This window comes from Somniosus microcephalus, chromosome 14 (genome assembly GCF_052327205.1).
Source record: "Somniosus microcephalus isolate GS21.2 chromosome 14, FLI_Smic_1.0, whole genome shotgun sequence".
NCBI lineage: Eukaryota > Metazoa > Chordata > Chondrichthyes > Squaliformes > Somniosidae > Somniosus > Somniosus microcephalus.
This window is the reverse complement of record NC_141000.1, coordinates 126,663,143-126,687,088: the sequence shown is the minus strand read 5'-3', so window position 1 is coordinate 126,687,088 and position 23,946 is coordinate 126,663,143. Positions and strand designations below refer to the sequence as shown.

At 50.3% G+C, this 23,946-nt stretch overlaps 1 protein-coding gene across 12 annotated transcripts in view; it reads right to left on the bottom strand.

Annotated features, from left to right (window-relative positions):
* Window positions 1-23,946, bottom strand: part of robo2 (roundabout, axon guidance receptor, homolog 2 (Drosophila)) — a 1,120,123-nt gene that overhangs the window by 58,016 nt on the left and 1,038,161 nt on the right. For all 12 annotated transcript variants that reach the window (XM_086007303.1, XM_086007302.1, XM_086007300.1 and 9 more), the window contains 4 exons: window positions 21,190-21,232; window positions 11,624-11,769; window positions 6,934-7,194; window positions 4,074-4,193 (listed from right to left, as the gene is read on the bottom strand). In XM_086007303.1, coding sequence (XP_085863429.1) covers window positions 4,074-4,193; window positions 6,934-7,194; window positions 11,624-11,769; window positions 21,190-21,232 — 570 coding nt within the window. The remainder of the gene's footprint in view (window positions 1-4,073; window positions 4,194-6,933; window positions 7,195-11,623; window positions 11,770-21,189; window positions 21,233-23,946) is intronic.

Genomic DNA, 23,946 nt, shown 5'->3' with positions numbered 1-23,946 from the left:
ATAATTGAATGGCGGATCAGACTCGAGGGGCCGAATGGCCTCCTCCTGATCCCATGTAAACAAAACCGGGCGGTCTGCGAGGCGGGCTGCGGATTCGCTACGGCCCGTTTAGTGCTACCACCGAAGATTTAGCAACAAAGGGGGAGGCACGAAGCAAGGTGGAATTAAAATACTGTGAATTCTAGAAATCGGAATCAATAAACCGAAAACGGCAGAAGCACTCAGCCAGTCAGGCAGCATCTGTGGAGCAACAGACAAGACAGGCAGCCATTTCAGGCAAGACTGGATCTGACAAAGGGACCCACCCGAAACGTTAACTTGTCTGTTTGTCTCTCTCTCTCTCGCTCTCTCTCTGTCCGCAGGTGCTGCTTGGACCAGCTGAGTGTTTCCAGTATTCTCTGGGGTTTTTTTTGTCATATCATGAAAAAGGGTGAGAGGGTTGGAGGAGAAGGTGGAGCCAAGTGGAGAATGGTGAAAGGCCCAGGTGTGACTTGTCAATCAGAGGAACACATGCCTGCACTGTGCGGTCTGCACAGGACAAGTGATGGAAAGCAGACTCAGGTCAGGGGGTGGAGGGACGGAATCACCACCAGGGAACGATGTGTATGTTAGTGCCAGGAATTGGATAGGATTCACTGGTTGCACACAGCAAGTCATTTACATGATGAATGATGGCAATCTTCACAGAATGTTGCACACTATCTCTGCCTCTTCGGTAGGTGTGAGGATGTTACGTGCTACAACACTTTGCTGCTTCAAACACCCAGAGTTCACTTCAAACACTCCCAGTGCAGCTACAATACAGATTACATGCAGAGTAAAGCTGCTTCTATGCTATCCCATCACCACACCCAGGGTAGGCAAAACAAGCATTGCATGCAGAGTGAAGCTCCCTCAACAAAGTCCCATCAACCAGTCCCAGGGCATGAACAGCACGGGTTAGATACAGAGTAAAGCTCCCTCTGCAAAGTCCCGTCAAACACTCCCAGGGCAGGTACAGTACGGGGTTAAATACAGAGTAAAGCTCCATCTACACTGTGCCATCAAACACTCCCAGGGCAGGTACAGTACGGGGTTAGATACAGAGTACAGCTCCCTCTACACTGTCCCATCAAACACTCCCAGGGCAGGTACAGCATGGGTTAGATACAGAGTAAAGCTCCCTCTACACTGTCCCCATCAAACACTCCCAGGGCAGGTACAGTACGGGGTTAGATACAGAGTAAAGCTCCCTCTGCAGAGTCCCGTCAAACACTCCCAGGGCAGGTACAGTACGGGGTTAGATACAGAGTAAAGCTCCATCTACACTGTCCCATCAAACACTCCCAGGGCTGGTACAGCACGGGTTAGATACAGAGTAAAGCTCCCTCTACACTGTCCCATCAAACACTCCCAGGGCAGGTACAGCATGGGTTAGATACAGAGTAAAGCTCCCTCTACACTGTCCCATCAAACACTCCCAGGGCAGGTACAGCATGAGTTAGATGCAGAGTAAAGCTCCCGCTACACTGTCCCATCAAACACTCCCAGGGCAGGTACAGCACGGGTTAGATACAGAGTAAAGCTCCCTCTACACTGTCCCATCAAACACTCCCAGGGCAGGTACAGCATGAGTTAGATACAGAGTAAAGCTCCCTCTACACTGTCCCATCAAACACTCCCATGGCAGGTACAGCACGGGTTAGATACAGAGTAAAGCTCCCTCTACACTGTCCCATCAAACACTCCCAGGGCAGGTACAGCACGGGTTAGATACAGAGTAAAGCTCCCTCTACACTGTCCCATCAAACACTCCCAGGGCAGGTACAGCACGGGTTAGATACAGAGTAAAGCTCCCTCTACACTGTCCCATCAAACACTCCCAGGGCAGGTACAGCACGGGTTAGATACAGAGTAAAGCTCCCTGTACACTGTGCTGTTCGCCCAGTCTCAGTAGGATGTTACCCACGGTACTGGCGTGACATTTTTCCAATCGAAAACCAGTGGATTCTCTGAGTGAGGTTTCTGAGTTGGGGTAAAAATTCACTCTTTCCGCTTTTATTAAATTTTTCAACAATTTCTGAGATAAAAACTTTGTTTAAATAGTAGAAAGAGGAATTTGTAAAAACTTTGGAACACATCACCTCCCACAGTTCTCCCTCTACAATCTACAGGCGTTCATAACACAAGCTTGGTCTCACTTGCTTCCAAACCATCTCTTATTTGTAATATGGTCCTGGGGAGATAGATAATGTTAACAAAGCTGCATTTATTGCCCATCCCTGGGCCTTCTTGCTTTCTAGCACTTATTTTAGCACTGAGTGGCTTGCCCTCACTTCACAGGGGTAGTTTATAGTCTGATACAGTGTGGGTCGGCAGTCACATGTAGGCCCTGACCAGGTAAAGACGGCAGGTTCCTTCCCTGAAAGACATCAATGAACCATAAGAGCGTAAGAAATAGGAGCAGGAGTCGGCCATTCGGCCCCTCGAGCCTGCTCCACCATTCAATAAGATCACGGCTGATCCTCTAACTCAACTCCACTTTCCTGCCCTATCCCCATATCCCTTGATTCCCCTAGAGTCCAAAAATCTATTGACCACAGCCTTGAATATACTCAACAACTGAGCCTCCACAGCCCTCTGGGACAGAGAATTCCAAAGATTCACAAACCTCTGAGTGAAGAAATTTCTCCTCATCTCAGTCCTAAATGGCCGACCCCTTATCCTGAGACTGTGACCCCTGGTTCTAGACACTGCAGCCAGGGGGAAACAACCTCTCAGCATCTACCCTGTCAAACCCTCTCAGAATTTTATAATGAGATCACCTCTCATTCTTCTAAACTCCAGAGACTATAATTGGCCTTTTACGACAAGCTGGCAGCTTTCATGGTCTTTTTTGTCCTACTGTCAGCCCACAAGTTACCAGATTCAACTCACTTTCGATGGTGGGATTTGAGCTCATGACCTACTCCAGCATAATAACCAGTACACTACCATACATCATCTCTCGCAATTCTTTTCAATTGTCCAGGGCCAATATTTATCCCTCAACCAAAATCACGAAGAAAAACCCCAGATAATCTGGTTATTATCTCATTGCTGCTTGTGGGAGCTTGCTGTGTGTGAATTGGCTGCCGCGTTTCCCTCCATTACAACAGCGACTCCACTTCACAAAGCTCTTCATCGGCTGTTATGCGGCTTGGGATGTCCTGAGGTGGTGAAAGGCACTTTCTTTTATGAAGCTAGGGAGTGTTCTACATCTTGGGCTTTCATCAAGTTTTCTCAAAGAAAAATAAATGGTATGTTGGCCTTTATTACAAAGGGATTGGAGTATAAGAGTAAGGAAGTCTTGCTGCAATTATGTAGGGCCCTGGTGAGACCACACCTGGAGTATTGTGGACAGTTTTGGTCTCCTTACCTAAGGAAGGATATACTTACCTCAGAGGGAGTGCAATGAAGGTTCACCAGACTGATTCCTGGGATGGGGGATTGTCCTATGAGGAGAGATTGAGTAGACTAGGCCTATATTCTCCAGAGTTTAGAAGAATGAGAGGTGAGCTCATAGAAACGGATAAAATTCTTACAGGGCTTGGCAGGGTAGATGCAAGGAAGATGTTTCCCCTGGCTGGGGAGTCTAGAACCAGGGGGTCACAGTCTCAGAATAAGGGGTTTAGGACTGAGAGGAGGAGAAATTTCTTCACTCAGAGGGTGGTGAATCTTTGGAATTCTCTACCCCAGAAGGCTGTGGAGGCTCAGTCGTTGAGTATATTCAAGGCAGAGATCGATAGATTTTTGAATATTAAAGGAATTAAGGGATATGGGGATCGGGTGGGAAAGTGGAGTTGAGGTCGATGATCAGCCATGATCTTATTAAATGGCAGAGCAGGCTCAAGGGGCCGTATAGCCTACTCCTTCTCCTATCTCTTATGTTCTTAGGTTTCCAGCATAATATCTACTTGTAAGTCCCACTTCTTGGTCGACAGCAAGGAAAGTACACAAGGAACAGCTTGTCATACGTTGAAACATGCTCAGTAACCCATCGACAGACCTGTTTTCGAGGGGGCAGAGGCTGGTGTTAGTTTGCGAGGACAAACCTGAGAGGCTTCTTTCAGAGCTGTTGTGGGAGCTTGAGGTGCTGAAGTCCTCAGAATGGTTGTGAGGCATTCTGTTAGACAATCCCTCAGCCAATCGGTAGTCAGGGATGAAAAGCAGGGCTAAAGGTCAAAGGGTAAAAGTCACAAGCGGCATCAGGTGTCTTAGCTCACGGTGCAAGCACATGCAAGGACATGCAGTTAATGCAGAAGCTGCTGAGGTTACGAGGGAAAATAAAAAAAACTGCTCGAAAGGTTGAAAAGTGAATCTCACCATCGGCGGCCATTGTTTTTGCATTCAAGTAGTGTTCAAGGTTATTCCAAGGGCACTCAGCAACAAAACAAACCACCCTGTGAATCCATGTTAATTGGGTGAATATTCCACATTGTTTGTCATAGTCATAGCACCAGGGAGCGGAAGAGCTTCCGAGCTGGAGTCTGGAGCATTCCTCCCTCCATAGAACAGGGCTCTTCCAAAGCTCTGCTGCCCGTCTCCTAACTCGCACCAAGCCCCGTTCGCCCATCACCCCACTGTGCTCGCCGACCTCCACTGGCAACGCCTCGATTTTACAATTCTCATCCTCGAGTTCCAATCGCTCCACGGCCTCCTCGCCCGTCCCCCCATCTCTGTAACCTCCTCCAGCCTGACAACCCTCCCGAGTTCGAGTTCTCTGTGCTCCTCCTTCTTCTTAGGCAGTCCCTCGGGACCGAGGATGACTTGCTTCCACACTAAAAATGATTTCACAGGTGACTGATGAGTCCAATGCGGGACCTACAGTCTCTGTCACTGTTGGGGTTGTCCATAAGGGTCCTGACATTCCAGGTCACGAACTGCATTTTAAAGGGTGGAAGATGCCTATGCGTGAATTCTTTTAACATGGGGTGGCCGTTGCACACCAGCTACCACACGGGCTTGACAGAGCAAGGTCTTGGTCCAATTCCATGTCTGTGCTCCTCCAACTCTGGCCTCTGGCTCATCCCCGCTTTTAATCACTCCACCATTGGCAACCGTGCCTTCAGCTGCCTAGGCCCCAAGCTCTGGAATTCCCTCCCTAAACCTCTCTGCCTCTCTCCTCTTTGAAGTCGCTCCTGAAAACCTACCTCTTTGACCAAGCTTTTGGTCACCTGTCCTAATATCCTCTTATGTAGATCGGTGTCAAACTTTATTTGATAATCACTTCTGTGAAGTGCCTTGAGATGTTTTACTACATTAAAGGCGCTATATTAATACAAGTTGTTGTTGTTGTTGTTAGCTAAATACTTCACGATAACGCCACTGTAGGACCTTCGGTACATAAATATACTTCTGCTTGTCTTTAATTTTTGTTTTATGTTTAATTATTATTTTATGTCAAGGTCAACTGGCTTGAAGAAATTGCTGAATCCAACAGTGCGAGGAAGCTGAATTAACTTGTACATGGTTGGAAATAAATCTCAGGTGAAGGACCATCTCTATTAATGTTAAAATAAGTAACATTCCATAGAATGTACAGCACAGAAACAGGCCATTCGGCCCCACTGCTCCGTGCCGGTGTTTATGCTCCACACGAGCCTCCTCCCACCCCTCTTCATCTCACCCCATCAGCATATCTTTTCTATTTCTTTCTCCCTCATGTACTTATCTAGCTCCCCATTAAATCCTTCTCCTCCTTTAGGATAGTCCTCAAAATCTACCTCTGAGCAAGCTGTTGTTCAACACTCCTAATATTTCCTTTATTGGCTAGGCATCCAGTTCTTTTTTTAGATCAGTGTTGACTGGCCTTGTTCGGTATTGTAAAATTCTATGATTCTAAATGATCCCTTTCTGGGATTGAGGGATATGGGGAGAAGGTGGGTAGGTGGGGTTGAGGGATATGGGGAGAAGGTGGGTAGGTGGGGTTGAGGGATATGGGGAGAAGGTGGGTAGGTGGGGTTGAGGGATATGGGGAGAAGGTGGGTAGGTGGGGTTGAGGGATATGGGGAGAAGGTGGGTAGGTGGGGTTGAGGGATATGGGGAGAAGGTGGGTAGGTGGGATTGAGGGATATGGGGAGAAGGTGGGTAGGTGGGATTGAGGGATATGGGGAGAAGGTGGGTAGGTGGGGTTGAGGGTATGGGGAGAAGGTGGATAGGTGGGGTTGAGGGATATGGGGAGAAGGTGGGTAGGTGGGGTTGAGGGATATGGGGAGAAGGTGGGTAGGCGGGGTTGAGGGATATGGGGAGAAGGTGGGTAGGTGGGGTTGAGGATATGGTGAGAAGGTGGGTAGGTGGGGTTCAGGGATGTGGGGAGAAGGTGGCTAGGTGGGGTTGAGGATATGGTGAGAAGGTGGGTAGGTGGGGTTCAGGGATGTGGGGAGAAGGTGGGGTTGAGGGATATGGGGAGAAGGTGGGTAGGTGGGGTTCAGGGATGTGGGGAGAAGGTGGGGTTGAGGGATATGGGGAGAAGGTGGGGTTGAGGGATATGAGGAGAAGGTGGGTAGGTGGGGTTGAGGGATATGGGGAGAAGGTGGGTGAGGTTGAGGGATATGGGGAGAAGGTGGGTGGGGTTGAGGGATATGGGGAGAAGGTGGGTGGGGTTGAGGGATATGGGGAGAAGGTGGGTGGATTGATCTAAATTCAACCATCAGCTCACGTTCACATTTCCCATTGAATTCTCTTGGTTTCCTCGAGCTATCAAGATTCAAACATGTAGAGGAAGGATGTTAAAATCCAATTTGAAATCTACGAAAGTTATTCTTTCTTCATGAAACAAAAATAACAATGGCCCCGTTGGTGAGACTCCTTCTTTAATGTTCAGTGAAAGTCTTTTAGTCAGTCTGTCACAACGAACCAGCGCGCACTGCCAACGTGAACTTACCCCCTGGGCGGTACCATCCTTTCACTCACCATTATTAAACTTGCTCTGGTCGGGCAGGGAGTAGCCGCACCCGGTCAAGTCCGGCTTCGGTTGGATGGAGGCCTTCCACTGGGGGTCGGGGAGGTCGACGGCCAGCTCTTGGATACTGCTGGAATGCAAGATCTGGGTGGTGGCGTAAGGCGTGGCTTGCGTGATCTGCCCCGGGCTGTTGAAGCTGGTCTTGGTGGTCACGTCGATGCTGCTGTAAATGGCGCTGTCGGAGAGCATGGTGCCCGACTTGTCACCCTGACCTGTCGTGGGAGAAGGGGGGGGGCGCAGAGGGTGAGAACGAGAGGGAAGAGGTGGAGTGCACAGAGAGAGAGAGAGAGAGAAAGAGAGATGGAAAGCAAATAAGATAAAAGGAAGAACTTGCATTTCTATAGCACCTTTCACGACGACTTGACGCACTTTACAGCCAATGAAGTACTTTTTGAAGTGTAGTCACTGCTGTAATGTGGGAAACGCAGCAGCCAATTTGCGCACAGCAAGCTCCCACAAACAGCAATGTGATAATGACCGGATCATCTGTTTTTTAGTGATGTTGATTGAGGGATAAATATTGGCCCAGGACACCGGGGAGAATTCCCCTGCTCTTCTTTGAAATAGAGCCACGGGATCTTTTACGTCCACCTGAGAGAGCAGACGGGGCCTCAGTTTAATGTCTCATCCGAAAGACGGCACCTCTGACAGTGCAGTGCTCCCTCAGCACTGCACTGGGAGTGTCAGCCTAGAGTTTTGTGCTCAAGTCTCTGGAGTGGGGCTTGAATTTTATTGTGCAGTTTCATTGTGCAGTACACACGTCTGCTGCATATATGACAAATAAAATTGAATTGAACCCACAACCTTCTGACTCAGAGGCGAGGGTGCTGCCCACTGAGCCACAGCTGACAAAGATGCACAAAACATAACAGGAGCCATTCGGCCCCTCGAGCCTGCTCCACCATTCAATAAGATCATGGCTGATCTTCTACCTCATCTCCACTTTCCTGCACTATCCCCTATCCCTTGATTCCCTTAATATCCAAAAATCTATCGATTCTGTCTTAAATATACTCAACGACTGAGCCTCCACAGCCCTCTGGGGTAGAGAATTCCAAAGATTCACCGCCCTCTGAGTGAAGAAATTCCTCCTCATCTCAGTCCTCAATGGTCGACCCCTTATTCTGAGACTGTGCCTCCTGGTTCTAGACTTTCCAGCCAGGGGAAACAGCCTCTCAGCATCTACCCTGTCAGGCCCTGTAAGAATTTTAGACGTTTCAATGAGATCACCTCTCATTCTTCTAAACTCCAGCGAATAGAGGCCCATTCCACTCAATATCGGTGACCCGTAGGAAAGTCTGTAAACGACCACATCCAACATGAAGAATAAGCACGTCATGCTGAATGTAAGTGTTTCAGGACAGATGCAGTCCATGAACCAGCAGAGGGAAGATGATATACAGCCCGTGCCGTGCGGTCTCCATCTGTGATGTGCTGAATGCCCTTCACAATCCACTGACTAAATCCATCCTTTATATATAAAAACAACATGGACAGTGCTGGAATTACACAGCGGGATGCTCAGCATCTGGCTTCAGTTTAAAATTCTCAACCTCCAGTTGAAATCCCTCCGCGGCCTCACCCCTCCCTCCCTCTCTCTGTAACCTCCACCAGCCCTACAGCCCTCCGAGATCTCTGCGCTCCTCCAATTCTGGCCTCTTTAGCATCCACGATTCCCATCGCCCCACCATTGGCGGCCGTGCCTTCAGCTGCCTGGGCCCCAAGCTCTGGAATTCCCTCCCTAAACCTCTCCGCCTCTCTCTCTCCTTTAAGACGCTCCTTAAAACCTCCCTCCTTGACCAAGCTTTTGGTCACCTGTCCTAATATCTCCTTATGTGGCTCAGTGTTAATTTTCTGGCTGATAACCGCTCCTGTGAAGCGTTTTGGGACGTTAAGGGCGCTATATAAATGCACCTGTTTTTTTTAAACACAGAAACATAACACGTTGAACATTTAAAAAAAATCCCAAGGTGCTTCACAGAGCCGTAAAGAAAAGATAAAATAAATATTGATCATCTAGTTGATCAACGAGTTGTTGTGATCTGGAACGCGCTGCCTGAAAGGGCGGTGGAAGCAGATTCAATAGTAACTTTCAAAAGGGAATTGGATAAATACTTGAAGGGGAAAAAAATTGCAGGGTTATTGGGAGAGAGCAGGGGGAGTGGGACTAATTGGAGAGCTCTTTCTAAAGAGCCGGCACAGGCACGATGGGCCGAATGACCTCCTTCTGTGTTGTATCAGTCTATGAGCTACAGCATCAGTGTATTCCTTCAGCCAGCTCAGTTTGTGGGAATAAATTGTTGCTTTTCAATTTTTGTTGGGACGATGGTCTCAAATTTTGTTTTTCTTTTCGGGATCTTGCCTTGGGGGTGAAATTAAACTTCGACGGGGGCGCAAAGTTGGCGGCAGCGAATTGACTGCTCGTTACACACCCCGCCCGATATTCCACTCCGCTGGACAATGACAAACAGGAAAAGCCCCTCTGACCCATCCAGCCTGTCACACACAAGTGTGATACCTTGTGTATTTTGTTTTATTCGTTCCTGGGATGTGGGCATCGCTGGCAAGGCCAGCATTTATTGCCCATCCCTAGTTGCCCTTGAGAAGGTGGTGGTGAGCCGCCTTCTTGAACCGCTGCAGTCCGTGTGGTGAAGGTGCTCCCACAGTGCTGTTAGGGAGGGAGTTCCAGGATTTTGACCCAGTGACGATGAAGGAACGGCCGATATACTTCCAAGTCAGGATGGTGTGTGACTTGGAGGGGAACTTGGAGGTGGTGGTGTTCCCATGCGCCTGCTGCCCTCGTCCTTCTAGGTGGAAGAGGTCACGGGTTTGGGAGGTGCTGCTGAAGAAGCCTTGGCGAGTTGCTGCAGTGCATCTTGTAGATGGTACACACTGCAGTCACGGTGCGCCGGCGGTGGAGGGAGTGAGTGTTTAAGGTGGTGGATGGGGTGCCAATCAAGCAGGCTGCTTTGTCCTGGATGGAGTTCAGGTTTTTGAGTGTTGTTGGAGTGACTGATCCAAGCAAGTGGAGAGTATTCCACCACACTCCTTACTTGTATCACAATATATAATCTCCACCCCATCCAAAACTCCTGGGAGGTGTGAAAAACCAGATGAAAAACCCAGGCCAATTTAAAAACATTAGATCATAAGAATCACGAGCAGGAATAGTCCATACGGCCCCTCGAGCCTGCTCCGCCATTCAATAAGATCATGGCTGATCTTCGACCTCAACTCCTGCCCAATCCCCATATCCCTTGATTGCTCGAGAGTCCAAAAATCTATTGATCTCAGTGTTGAATATATTCATCGACTGAGCCTCCACAGCCCTCTGGGGCAGAGAATTCCAATGGTTCACCACCCTCCGAGTGAAGAAATTTCTCCTCATCTCAGTCCTAAATGGCCGACCCCTTATCCTGAGACTGTGACCCCTGGTTCTAGACTCCCCAGCCAGGGGAAACATGATCCCAGCATCTACCCTGTCAAGCCCTGTAAGAATTTTGTATGTTTCAATGAGATCACCTCTCATTCTTCTAAACTCTGGAGAATATAGGTCTAGTCTACTCAATCTCTCCTCATAGGACAATCCCCCCATCCCAGGAAACAGTCTGGTGAACCTTCGTTGCACCACCTTGAAGGCAAGAATATCCCTCCTTAGGTAAGGACACCAAGGGGGAAAAATTCATTTGCTTTGTGCCTCCTGTTTGCGCCCCGAGAGGATGCTAACGGGACGCAAAGCAACTAGCGCCAGTAATGCCTCCCGTGAAATTCAGCGGGAGATTAGTGGCGGCGGTAGCCGGTAGCACCCCGCGGCGCTGCGCCTCCGGCGGTGACGTCAACTTGGCTCGTGCTCCCTGACCTACCACCGGACGCCATGTCCGACAGGGTCAGGGGGGCGTGTCTGCGGCCGGGGCGGTGATAATTAAAGGGCAGGTGCCAGGCGGCCGTTTTTTTTGGGCCGCCTGCCAGCACCTGCCCCCTCTCGCCTCCTCCTGCGGGGTGCCGGCCTCGAACGCTCAGCCCGGCGCTCCTCTTGAGTGCCGGGCTCGTTTACCGGCACCCCGTTCCCCAGTGGTCCAGCAGGGCCCCGGTGCGCACAGTGCTAGGCCCCTCCCCTTTAATCAGTGGGGAGGTCTGCAGTACCGCGGCTGCACGTAGCGCCGCGATATTCAATGGGAGCGTCCCGAGCGGGAGGGGGAGCACTTCCAGACGAGCCCCGCCTCCTGCTTGGGGCGTTACCATTCAATTTCGGGCACAGGGGCGCTAACTTTTTCAAAGTAGTGGCGAAGTTATCGCCCCAAAGGGGGCGCGAGCCAATTTTTCCCCCCAAAACTGTCCACAATACTCCAGGTGTGGTCTCACCAGGGCCCTATATAATTGCAGTAAGACATCTTTACTCATATGCTCCAAACCTTTTGCAATAAAGGCCACCACACCATTTGCTTTCCTAATTGATCGCTGTACCAACGTGTTAACTAGCCGTATGAAGTGGCAGTCATGCTCACAATTAAAATTTCCGCATTGTCAATTCTCTTTGGTTGTCCAGAAGCAAGCCTCCATTCTCCGCGTGCTTGGGAATTTCCCGATAAACACCCCCAGACTCCCAATGAGCAGCCGCAGGTCCTCGGCCGAGTGACTCACCTCCTCGACCGAAGTTCCCCATTCCTCCCAGGTCTCCGAGGTCGGTGGGTCCGTTGCTGCTCCCGTTGACAGGCAGGCTGGTGGCGGGCCAGGAATCTGCCAGCCAGGGATAGCTCGGGTCGCCCGGGTTTAACAGGCCCGGTCTGCTGGGAATCAAGAAGAAGGCAAGTTTAAAAAAATAAATAAACTCTATCCAGATTTAACATTTCCAATCCTATGGACCTGCCGACAGGTAATCCAGTCATTTCAATTCGAAGGGAGACTTGAGAGGGTGCGGAGGAGATTTACCAGAATGGTTCCGGGGATGGGGGATCTTAGCTACAAGGACTGGTTGGAGAAGCTGGATTTGTTTTCATTAGAGCAAAGGAGGTTGAGGGGTGATTTGATAGAGGTGTACAAGATTATGACGGGTTTGGATAGGCTAGACGGTGAAAGGCTTTCCCACTAGTCGATGGTATAAGGACTAGGGGACACAGATTTAAGGTTTTGGGCAAGAGATACAGGGGGGAACGTGAGGAAAAACTTTTTTACACAGCGAGTGGTGAGGACCTGGAATTCGCTGCCGACGGAAGTGGTGGAAGCGGAGACACTCAATGTTTTCAAGGGGAGACTGGATAGGCACTTGAGGAAAATAAACTTGCAGGGCTACGGGGATAGAGCGGGGGAATGGGACTGATTGGATTGCTCGACAGAGAGCCGGCACGGACCCGATGGGCTGAATGGCCTCCTTCTGTGCTGTTATGACTCTGTGACTCTTCATTCTCAGTGAGGGCTGCTGTCTCTTGCAAAGCTCCAGTGGTGCTCTATAATTGGACCCATGGCACTTTAACGTCAAGACAAAAAAAATTGGGACATCGAACCACTTAAAGAGATATTAGGACAGGTGACCTAAAGCTTGGTCAAAGAGAACAGGTTTAAGGAGAGTCTTAAAGGAGGAGAGAGAGGTAGGGAGGTTTAGGGAGGGAATTCCAGAGCTTAGGGGCCTAGGCTGCCGAAGGCACGGCCGCCAATGGTGGGACGAAGGAAAGGGCGGAAGGGGGTGAGGTGTTACATAACAGGAAAATATAACGAGTGGGAGTCTGACTGCAGTGTCCGATCGCTCTCGGCAGACTGGCAGAGGTGGAGCAAGTCAGCCAGTTCTCTCGCTGGTCTTTAAGGCGGTCCCTGGGTATCCCTTCATCAATCTGAATCGACTGTCCCCGCAGTATGGCAATTTCAGGCGATCAATCTCCAACCAATTCATCATCTATGAGTCATTTACTCTGTGATCGATTAAGTGTAATTGGGGAGTCAAGGCAATTTGGAGCCAGCCAATGGGACGTGGCAATCTCAAGCATCTTCGTTTACTAATGTCTAATTAATGCAGCCAACATCTATCTAACAAATGAACACGAGTCTTTTTGTCTTTGTCACTAATTCCTTTCCTGACATATGGAGGGCATTAAACATCTCGACGGGTTTGACTCAGTTCCTCCTAGGCCCATCTCCAACACACATTAGCTGCTTTCCACACTGCAATACAAATTAGGTCCTTTTGAAAATTCGCTCCAGAGTCTTACTGGGGGAACGGGCTTCTGCAGGCCCACTCTCTGTGTATGTGGGCCAAGTGAGGTCGGGAACTTCCATCGCGGCATGCAGCATTGTGGATAGACTTGACCCCGCGATAGTGCAGCCCCGTCGCTGTGTGACTGACTGACCCCTCGATAGTGCAGCCCCGTCGCTGTGTGACTGACTGACCCCTCGATAGTGCAGCCCCGTCGCTGTGTGACTGACCCCTCGATAGTGCGGCCCTGTCACTGTGTGACTGACCCCTCGATAGTGCGGCCCTGTCACTGTGTGACTGACTGACCCCTCGATAGTGCAGCCCCGTCGCTGTGTGACTGACCCCTCGATAGTGCAGCCCCGTCGCTGTGTGACTGACTGACCCCTCGATAGTGCAGCCCCGTCGCTGTGTGACTGACTGACCCCTCGATAGTGCAGCCCCGTCGCTGTGTAACTGACCCCTCGATAGTGCGGCCCTGTCACTCTGTGACTGACTCCTCGATAGTGCGGCCCTGTCACTGTGTGACTGACTGACCCCTCGATAGTGCGGTCCTGTCACTGTGTGACTGACCCCTCGATAGTGCAGCCCCGTCGCTGTGTGACTGACCCCTCGATAGTGCAGCCCCGTCGCTGTGTGACTGACCCCTTGATAGTGCAGCCCCGTCGCTGTGTAACTGACCCCTCGATAGTGCGGCCCTGTCACTGTGTGACTGACCCCTCGATAGTGCGGCCCTGTCACTCTGTGACTGACCTCTCGATAGAGTGACAGGACCGCACTGTGACTGACCTCTCGATAGTGCGGCCCTGTCACTGTGTGACTGACCCCTCGATAGTGCGGCCCTGTCACTGTGTGACTGACCCCTCGATAGTGTGGCCCTGTCACTGTGTGACTGACTGACCCCTCGATAGTGCGGCCCTGTCACTCTGTGACTGACCTCTCGATAGAGTGACAGGACCGCACTGTGACTGACCTCTCGATAGTGCGACCCTGTCACTGTGTGACTGACCCCTCGATAGTGTGGCCCTGTCACTGTGTGACTGACCCCTCGATAGTGTGGCCCTGTCACTGTGTGACTCACCCCTCGATAGTGCAGCCCCGCCGCTGTGTGACTGACCCCTCGATAGTGCGGCCCTGTCACTGTGTGACTGACCCCTCGATAGTGCGGCCCTGTCACTGTGTGACTGACTGACCCCTCGATAGTGCAGCCCCGTCGCTGTGTGACTCACCCCTCGATAGTGCAGCTCTGTCACTGTGTGACTGACCCCTCGATAGTGTGGCCCTGTCACTGTGTGACTGACCCCTCGATAGTGCGGCCCCGTCGCTGTGTGACTGACCCCTCGATAGTGCAGCCCCGTCGCTGTCTGACTGACCTCTCGATAGTGCGGCCCTGTCACTGTGTGACTGACTGACCACTCGATAGTGCGGCCCTGTCACTGTGTGACTGACTGACCCCTCGATAGTGCAACCCTGTCACTGTGTGACTGACCCCTCGATAGTGCGGCCCTGTCACTGTGTGACTGACCCCTCGATAGTGCGGCCCTGTCACTGTGTGACTGACTGACCCCTCGATAGTGCGGCCCTGTCACTGTGTGACTGACCCCTCGATAGTGCGGCACTGTCACTGTGCGACTGACCCCTCGATAGTACGGCCCTGTCACTGTGTGACTGGCTAACCCCTCGATAGTGCAGCCCCGTCGCTGTGTGACTGACTGACCCCTCGATAGTGCAGCCCCGTCGCTGTGTGACTGACTGACCCCTCGATAGTGCAGCCCCGTCGCTGTGTAACTGACCCCTCGATAGTGCGGCCCTGTCACTCTGTGACTGACTCCTCGATAGTGCGGCCCTGTCACTGTGTGACTGACCCCTCGATAGTGCGGTCCTGTCACTGTGTGACTGACCCCTCGATAGTGCAGCCCCGTCGCTGTGTGACTGACCCCTCGATAGTGCAGCCCCGTCGCTGTGTGACTGACCCCTCGATAGTGCAGCCCCGTCGCTGTGTAACTGACTGACCCCTCGATAGTGCGGCCCTGTCACTGTGTGACTGACCCCTCGATAGTGCGGCCCTGTCATTGTGTGACTGACTGACCCCTCGATAGTGCGGCCCTGTCACTCTGTGACTGACCTCTCGATAGAGTGACAGGACTGCACTGTGACTGACCTCTCGATAGTGCGGCCCTGTCACTGTGTGACTGACCCCTCGATAGTGTGGCCCTGTCACTGTGTGACTGACCCCTCGATAGTGTGGCCCTGTCACTGTGTGACTGACCCCTCGATAGTGCAGCCCTGTCACTGTGTGACTGACCCCTCGATAGTGCGGTCCTGTCACTGTGTGACTGACCCCTCGATAGTGCGGCCCTGTCACTGTGTGACTGACCCCTCGATAGTGCGGCCCTGTCACTGTGTGACTGACTGACCCCTCGATAGTGCAGCCCCGTCGCTGTGTGACTGACCCCTCGATAGTGCAGCCCCGTCGCTGTGTGACTGACTGACCCCTCGATAGTGCGGCCCTGTCACTCTGTGACTGACCCCTCGATAGTGCGGCCCTGTCACTGTGTGACTCACCCCTCAATAGTGCAGCTCTGTCACTGTGTGACTGACCCCTCGATAGTGCGGCCCTGTCGCTGTGTGACTGACCCCTCGATAGTGCGGCCCCGTCGCTGTGTGACTGACCCCTCGATAGTGCAGCCCCGTCGCTGTCTGACTGACCTCTCAATAGTGCGGCCCTGTCACTGTGTGACTGACTGACCACTCGATAGTGCGGCCCTGTCACTGTGTGACTGACTGACCCCTCGATAGTGCAACCCTGTCACTGTGTGACTGACCCCTCGATAGTGCGGCCCTGTCACTGTGTGACTGACCCCTCGATAGTGCGGCCCTGTCACTGTGTGACTGACTGACCCCTCGATAGTGCAGCCCTGTCACTGTGTGACTGACCCCTCGATAGTGCGGCACTGTCACTGTGCGACTGAGCCCTCGATAGTGCGGCCCTGTCACTGTGTGACTGGCTAACCCCTCGATAGTGCAGCCCTGTCACTGTGTGACTGACCCCTCGATAGTGCGGCCCTGTCACTGTGTGGCTGAACCCTCGATAGTACGGCCCTGTCACTGTGTGATTGACCCCTCGATAGTGCGGCCCTGTCACTGTGTGACTGACCCCTCGGTAGTGCGGCCCTGTCACTGTGTGACTGACCCCTCGGTAGTGCGGCCCTATCACTATGTGACTGACTGACCCCTCAATAGTGCGGCCCTGTCACTGTGTGACTGACTGACCCCTCGATAGTGCGGCCCTGTCACTCTGTGACTGACCCCTCGATAGTGCGGCCCTGTCACTGTGTGACTCACCCCTCGATAGTACGGCCCTGTCAGTGTGTGACTGACCCCTCAATAGTGCGGCCCTGTCACTGTGTGACTCACCCCTCGATAGTACGGCCCTGTCAGTGTGTGACTGACCCCTCGATAGTGCGGCCCTGTCACTGTGTGACTGACCCCTCGATTGTGCGGCCCTGTCACTGTGTGACTGACCCCTCGATAGTGCATGTATGAGGAGAGATTGGGTCGATTAGGCTTATACTCGCTGGAGTTTAGAAGAATGAGAGGGGATCTCATTGAAACTTATATAATTTTAACAGGACTAGACAGACTAGATGCAGGAAGGATGTTCCCGATGGCCGGGGAGTCCAGAACCAGGGGCCACAGTCTAAGGATAAGGGGTAAGCCATTTAGGACAGAGATGAGGAGGAATTTCTTCATCCAGAGAGTGTTGAACCCGTGGAATTCTCTACCATAGAAGGCAGTTGAGACCAATTCATTAAATATATTCAAGAAGGAGTTGGATATATTTCTTGAGGCTAAAGGGATCAAGGGATATGGGGAGAAGGCAGGGACAGGGCACTGAATTTGGATGATCAGCCATGATCTCGTTGAATGGCGGAGCAGGCTCGAGAGGCCAAATGGCCTACTCCTGCTCCTATCTTCTATGCTTCTATGCAGCCCTGTCACTGTGTGACTGACTGACCCCTCGATAGTGCGGCCCCGTCACTGTGTGACTGACCCCTCGATAGTGCGGCCCTGTCACTGTGTGACTGACCCCTCGATAGTGCGGCCCTGTCACTGTGTGACTGACTGACCACTCGATAGTGCGGCCCTGTCAATGTGTGACTGACTGACCCCTCGATAGTGCTGGCCTGTCACTGTGTGACTGACCCCTTGATAGTGAGGCCCTGTCACTGTGTGACTGACCCCTCGATAGTGCGGCCCTGTCACTGTGTGACTGACTGACCACTCGATAGTGCAGCCCTGTCACTGTGTGACTGACCCCTCGATAGTGCAGCCCTATCACTGTGTGACTGACTGACCCCTCGATAGTGCAGCCCTGTCACTGTGTGACTGACCCCTCGATAGTGCGGCCCTGCCACTGTGTGACTGACTGACCCCTCGATAGTGTGGCCCTGTCACTGTGTGACTTACTGACCCCTCGATAGTGCGGCCCTGTCATTCTGTGACTGACCCCGCGATAGTGCGGCCCTGTCACTGTGTGACTGACCCCTCAATAGTGCGGCCCTGTCACTCTGTGACTGACCCCTCGATAGTGCGGCCCTGTCACTGTGTGACATAGAAACATAGAAGATAGGAGCAGGAGTAGGCCATTCGGCCCTTCGAGCCTGCTCCGCCATTCAATGTGATCATGGCTGATCATCCAACTCAGTACCCTGTCCCTGCCTTTTCCCCATATCCCTTGATCCCTTTAGCCTCAAGAAATATATCCAACTCTTTCTTGAATATATTTAATGAATTGGCCTCCACCGCCCTCTGTGGCAGAGAATTCCACAGGTTCACCACTCTCTGGGTGAAGAAATTCCTCCTCATTTCAGTCCTAAATGGCTTACCCCTTATCCTTAGACTATGACCCCTGGTTCTGGACTCCCCGGCCATCAGAAACATCCTGCCTGCATCTAATCTGTCCCGACCTGACAGAATTTTATAGGTTTCGATGAGATCCCCTCTCAATCTTCTAAACTCCAGTGAGTATAAGCCCAATCGACACAATCTCTCCTCATACGTCATTCCTGCCATCCCAGGTATCAGCCTGGTGAATCTTCACTGCACTCCCTCCATGGCAAGAACGTCCTTCCTCAGGTAAGGTGACCAAAACTGCACACAATACTCAAGGTGCGGTCTCACCAAGGCCCTGTACAACTGTAGCAAGACATCCTTGTTCCTGTACTCGAACCCTCTTGCTACGAAGGCCAACATACCATTTGCCTTCTTAACCGCCTGCTGCACCTGCATGCTTACCTTCAGCGACTGGTGCACAAGGACCCCCAGGTCTCTTTGCACTTCCCCTTCTCCCAATCTATTGCCATCAAATAATAATCTGCCTTCCTGTTTTTGCCACCAAAGTGGATAACCTCACATTTATCCACATTATAGTGCATTTGCCATGTTTCTGCCCAATCACCCAACCTGTCCAAATCGTACTGGAGTTTCCCGACATCCTCCTCGCAGCTTACCCTCCCGCCCAGCTTTGTGTCGTCTGCAAATTTGGAGATATTACATCCAATTCCCTCGTCCAGATCATTAATATATATTGTGAACAGCTGGGGTCCTAGGACCGATCCTTGCGGTACCCCACTAGTCACTGCCTGCCACTCGGAAAACGACCCGTTTATTCCAACTCTTTGCTTTCTGTCCGCCAACCAGTTCTCTATCCAAGTCAATACCTTGCCCCCAATCCCATGTGCCTTAATTTTGCACGCTAATCTCTTGTATGGGACCTTATCGAAAGCCTTCTGAAAGTCCAAATACACCACATCCACTGGTTCTCCCTTATCTATTTTACCAGTTACATCCTCAAAAAATTCCAGTAGATTAGTCAAGCATGATTTACCTTTTGTAAATCCATGTTGACTTTGTCCGATCCTGTCACTGCTTTCCAAGTGCTCTGCTATTACATCTTTTATAATAGACTCTAGCATTTTCCCCACTACCGATGTTAGGCTTACCGGTCTATAATTCCCTGCTTTTTCTCTACCACCTTTTTTGAATAGTGGGGTAACATTAGCTACCCTCCAATCCATGGGTACCGTTCCAGAGTCTATCGAGTTCTGGAAGATGATCAGTAATGCATCTACTATCTCTAGGGCCACTTCCTTAAGTACCCTGGGATGTAGACCATCAGGCCCTGGGGATTTATCGGCCTTCAGTCCCATCAATTTTCCTAACACCATTTTCCTACAAATACTGATTTCTTTCAGTTCCTCGCTTTCATCCAACCCTATGTTCCCCGGCATCTCTGGGAGGTTATTTGTGTCCTCCTTTGTGAAGACAGAACCAAAGTATGCATTTAGTTGGTCTCACATTTCCTTGTTTCCCATTATAAATTCCCCTGGTTCTGACTGTAAGGGACCTACGCTTGACTTCACTAATCTTTTTCTCTTCACATATTTATAAAAGCTTTTACAGTCAGTTTTTATGTTCCCTGCTAGCTTACTCTCATATTCTATTTCCCCTTTCTTAATTAATCCCTTTGTCCTCCTTTGTTGGCTCCTAAACTGCTCCCAATCCTCAGGATTATTGCTTTTTCTAGCCAATTTATATGTCCTCTCTTTGGATCTTATGCTATCCCTAATTTCCCTTGTTAGCCACGGTTGAGTCACCTTTTTTGTTTTATTTTTACGCCAAACTGGGATGAACAAATTCTGTAGCTCATCCATTTGGTCTTTGAATGTTTGCCATTGCCTATCCACCGTCAACCCTTTGAGCGCCATTCCCCACTCAATCCTACCCAACTCGCTCCTCAGACCATCGTAGTTTCCTTTTTTTAAATTGAGGACCCTTGTCTCTGAGTCAACTACTTCATTCTCCATCTTAATGAAGAATTCGATCATATTATGATCGCTCTGACCCAAGGGGCCTCGTACAACAAGATTGCTAATTAATCCTTTCTTGTTGCATAATACCCAGTCTAAGATGGCCTGATCTCTGGTTGGTTCCTCGACATATTGGTCCAGGAAACCATCCCATAAACACTCCAGGAATTCCTCCTCCACAGTATTGTTACTAATTTGGTTGGCCCAATCTATATGTAGATTAAAGTCACCCATGATGACTGCTGTGCCCTTATTGCACGCTTCTTTAATTTCCCTTTTAATGCCATCCCCAACCTCCACCTTACTGTTTGGAGGTCTATATACCACTCCCACTAATGTTTTTTCCCCCTTAGTATTTCTCAATTCTACCCATACAGATTCCACATCATCAGAGCTAATATCCTTCATTACAATTGTATTAATCCCTTCTTTAACCAGTAATGCTACCCCACCTCCCTTTCCTTTTTGCCTATTTTTCCTGAATATCGAATACCCCTGGATGTTGAGTTCCCAGTCTTGGCCATCTTTGAGCCACGTTTCTGCAATCCCAACCAAATCGTATTCGTTTACCTCTATTTGCGCAGCCAATTCATCCACCTTATTACAAATGCTCCTCGCATTAAGACACAAAGCCTTCAGGCTTGTTTTTTTAACGCTCTTAAACTTATTAGAATTATTATTTACTGTGGCCACGTTTGATTTAAATCGTTGATTTCTCTGACTGCCACATTTGTTTTTCTCCTTCCTATCTTTTGCTTTTATCCCTGTTTTCCTTTCCTCTGTCTTCCTGCTCAGGTTCCCAACCCCCTACCCCTCGATAGTACGGCCCTGTCAGTGTGTGACTGACCCCTCGATAGTACGGCCCTGTCAGTGTGTGACTGACCCCTCGATAGTGCGGCCCTGTCACTGTGTGACTGACCCCTCGATAGTGCGGCCCTGTCACTCTGTGACTGACCCCTCGATAGTGCGGCCCTGTCACTGTGTGACTCACCCCTCGATAGTACGGCCCTGTCAGTGTGTGACTGACCCCTCGATAGTGCGGCCCTATCACTGTATGACTGACCCCTCGATAGTTTCAGGGTGTCTATGATATATAGGAAATCACAAGCTTTAGGATTCGACACGTGCAAGACCTTTGCTTTAATTGAACTCACCTTCCATTACTCATGATTCCACCATCTACACGTTGGAAAGTCACTTCATTTTTCCCGCAGGATGTAAAAGAAAGAAAGAAAAAGAATCGACACTTAGTTAAATAATCCTTCACCACACCATGTCATTGTACACGGGGAGAAAGACAGGCATTCGCAGCTCCTTAAGCTTTCCCTTACACCATCCATCACCTCTGAAATAAGACCTCTCCTTCAGCATTCACTGCAATGTTGCTTTTGGGCCGCGTGGCCACGTTAACGGGCTGCGCGGCCAGTTCAAAATTCCGCGCAGGTGCGGTGTTTCTATTTAAAAGCCGGTGAGCCGACTGCGAGGGATGCTCCAGAGCACCACGCGGCCACGTGGTAGCGCAACTTAAGGGGGGACATTGCTCTCCTTAGTGTCTTTGTGGAGATTCAATTCCTAATTCTCTTTACCTATGCCAAGGTCCCAGCAAAACAGCAATGAGATGTCAACGCCCGATCCATCTGCTGGTTGTGGGTTAGAACGTCGGCCAGGAAACCGAGAGAAATCCTCGTCCTTCTTAAAAAGTCGCGCCACGGGGTTTTAGCGCCCAGCTGAACAAGCAGACAGCTCATTCACAGGGCAGCACCTCTGGCAGGGCGGCACTCCCTCAGTACTGCACTGGAGCGTCAGCCTGGATTATGCGTTGAGGCCTACAGTGAGCCTCGAAACCACAGCCTTCTGACCCGGAGATAAGGTGACGCATAAAGTTTGCAGCTTAATTTAGTTTACGATAGTCATAATTTTTTTTTTGAAATGTTTGTACTCTTCAATGCATCAGCCTGGCCAGTCAAGATGTCATTTATGGGCATGTCTGATGGTGACTTCAGTTTGCCAGTAACGTTACTGTGCCAACACTATGACAAGGCACAAGACAGCCCCTCTGTCTAATTTATATAATACAGTAATATATCAGAAGAGGGAGCTATCTTTAGTCTTGTTATAATGCAGGCACAGTGACATCAGGCTTTGGAGTGCTGAGCTAGGCCCAGGCTTTGACATAAGAACATAAGAAATAGGAGCAGGAGTTGGCCATTCGGCCCCTCGAGCCTGCTCCGCCATTCAATAAGATCATGGCTGATCTTCTACCTCATCTCCACTTTCCTGCACTATCCCTATATCCCTTGATTCCTTTAATATTCAAAAATCTATCGATCTCTGTCTTGAATATACTCAACGACTGAGCCTCCACAGCCCTCTGGGGTAGAGAATTCCAAAGATTCACCACCCTTTGAGTAAAGAAATTTCTCCTCATCTCAGTCCTAAATGGCCGACCCCTTATTCTGAGACTGTGACCCCTGGTTCTAGACTCTCCAGCCAGGGGAAACATCCTCTCTGCATCTACCCTGTCAAGCCCTGTAAGAATTTTGTATATTTCAATGAGATTACCTCTCATTCTTCTAAACTCTAGAGAATATTGGCCTAGTCTACTCAATCTTTCCTCATAGGACAATCTCCCCATCCCAGGAACCAGTCTGGTGTGTTGAGCTAGGCCCAGGCTTTGGAGTGTTGAGCTAGGCCCAGGTTTTGGAGTGCGGAGCTAGAACCAGGCTTTGGAGTGATGAGCTAGGCCCAGGTTTTGGAGTGCTGAGATAGGCCCAGGCTTTGGAGTGCTGAGATAGGCCCAGGCTTTGGAGTGCTGAGATAGGCCCAGGCTTTGGAGTGCTGAGCTAGGCCCAGGCTTTGAAGTGCTGAGCTAGGCCCAGGCTTTGGAGTGTTGAGCTAGGCCCTGGCTTTGGAGTGCTGAGCTAGGCCCAGGTTTTGGTGTGCTGAGCTAGGCCCTGGCTGTGGAGTGCTGAGCTAGGCCCAGGCTTTGGAGTGCTGATCTAGGCCCAGGCTTTGATGTGCTGAGATAGGCCCAGGCTTTGGAGTGCTGAGTTAGGCCCAGGCTTTGGAGTACTGAGCTAGGCCTAGGCTTTGGAGTGCTGAGCTAGGCCCTGGCTTTGGAGTGCGGATCTAGAACCAGGCTTTGATGTGCTGAGATAGGCCCAGGCTTTGCAGTGCTGAGTTAAGAAGAGGCCATTGCTGCTTTGTTAATACAAAGCACAAACAAACCATGGACAAAAGGTAATATTTGTATTTTAAAATATTTAAATGCTTGAAATTAAAAAAAAATGATATCTTCACCTTATTTAAAAAGAAAAAAATCAATGTATGTTGAACAATTTAAGTAAAATTTAGTTTGGGAAAAGGATGGAGTGGGGTGATGCTGAAATGGGTCTCATTGCTGTTCTGAATAGATAAGTTCTCAGGCCAAGTCTCGAACAACCCGTTTCCCTGGCAACTTCATAGAATTACACAGAATGTACAGCCCAGAAACAGGCCATTCGGCCCAACTGATCCGTGCCGGTGTTTATGCTCCACACGAGCCTCCGCCCACCCCTCTTCATCTCACCCCATCAACATATCCTTCTATTCCTTTCTCCCTCATGTGTTTATCCAGCTTCCCCTTAAATGCATCTATACTATTCGCCTCAACCACTCCCTGTGGTAGGGAGTTCCACATTCTCACCACTCTCTGGGTAAAGAAGTTTCTCCTGAATTCCCTACTGGATTTATTAGTGACTATCTTATATTGATGGCCCTGAGTTCAACAGAAAGAACAAGAGAGGGGCTGTGATAGTAACAGGGATGAAGTACAGTTTAATAAGCCTGCACAATCCTCTTTTCTTGAAATATTTAATCTAATTACAAGTTTCTCAACACTTCAAAGTAACTCTTTATGAAAGGTAGATATT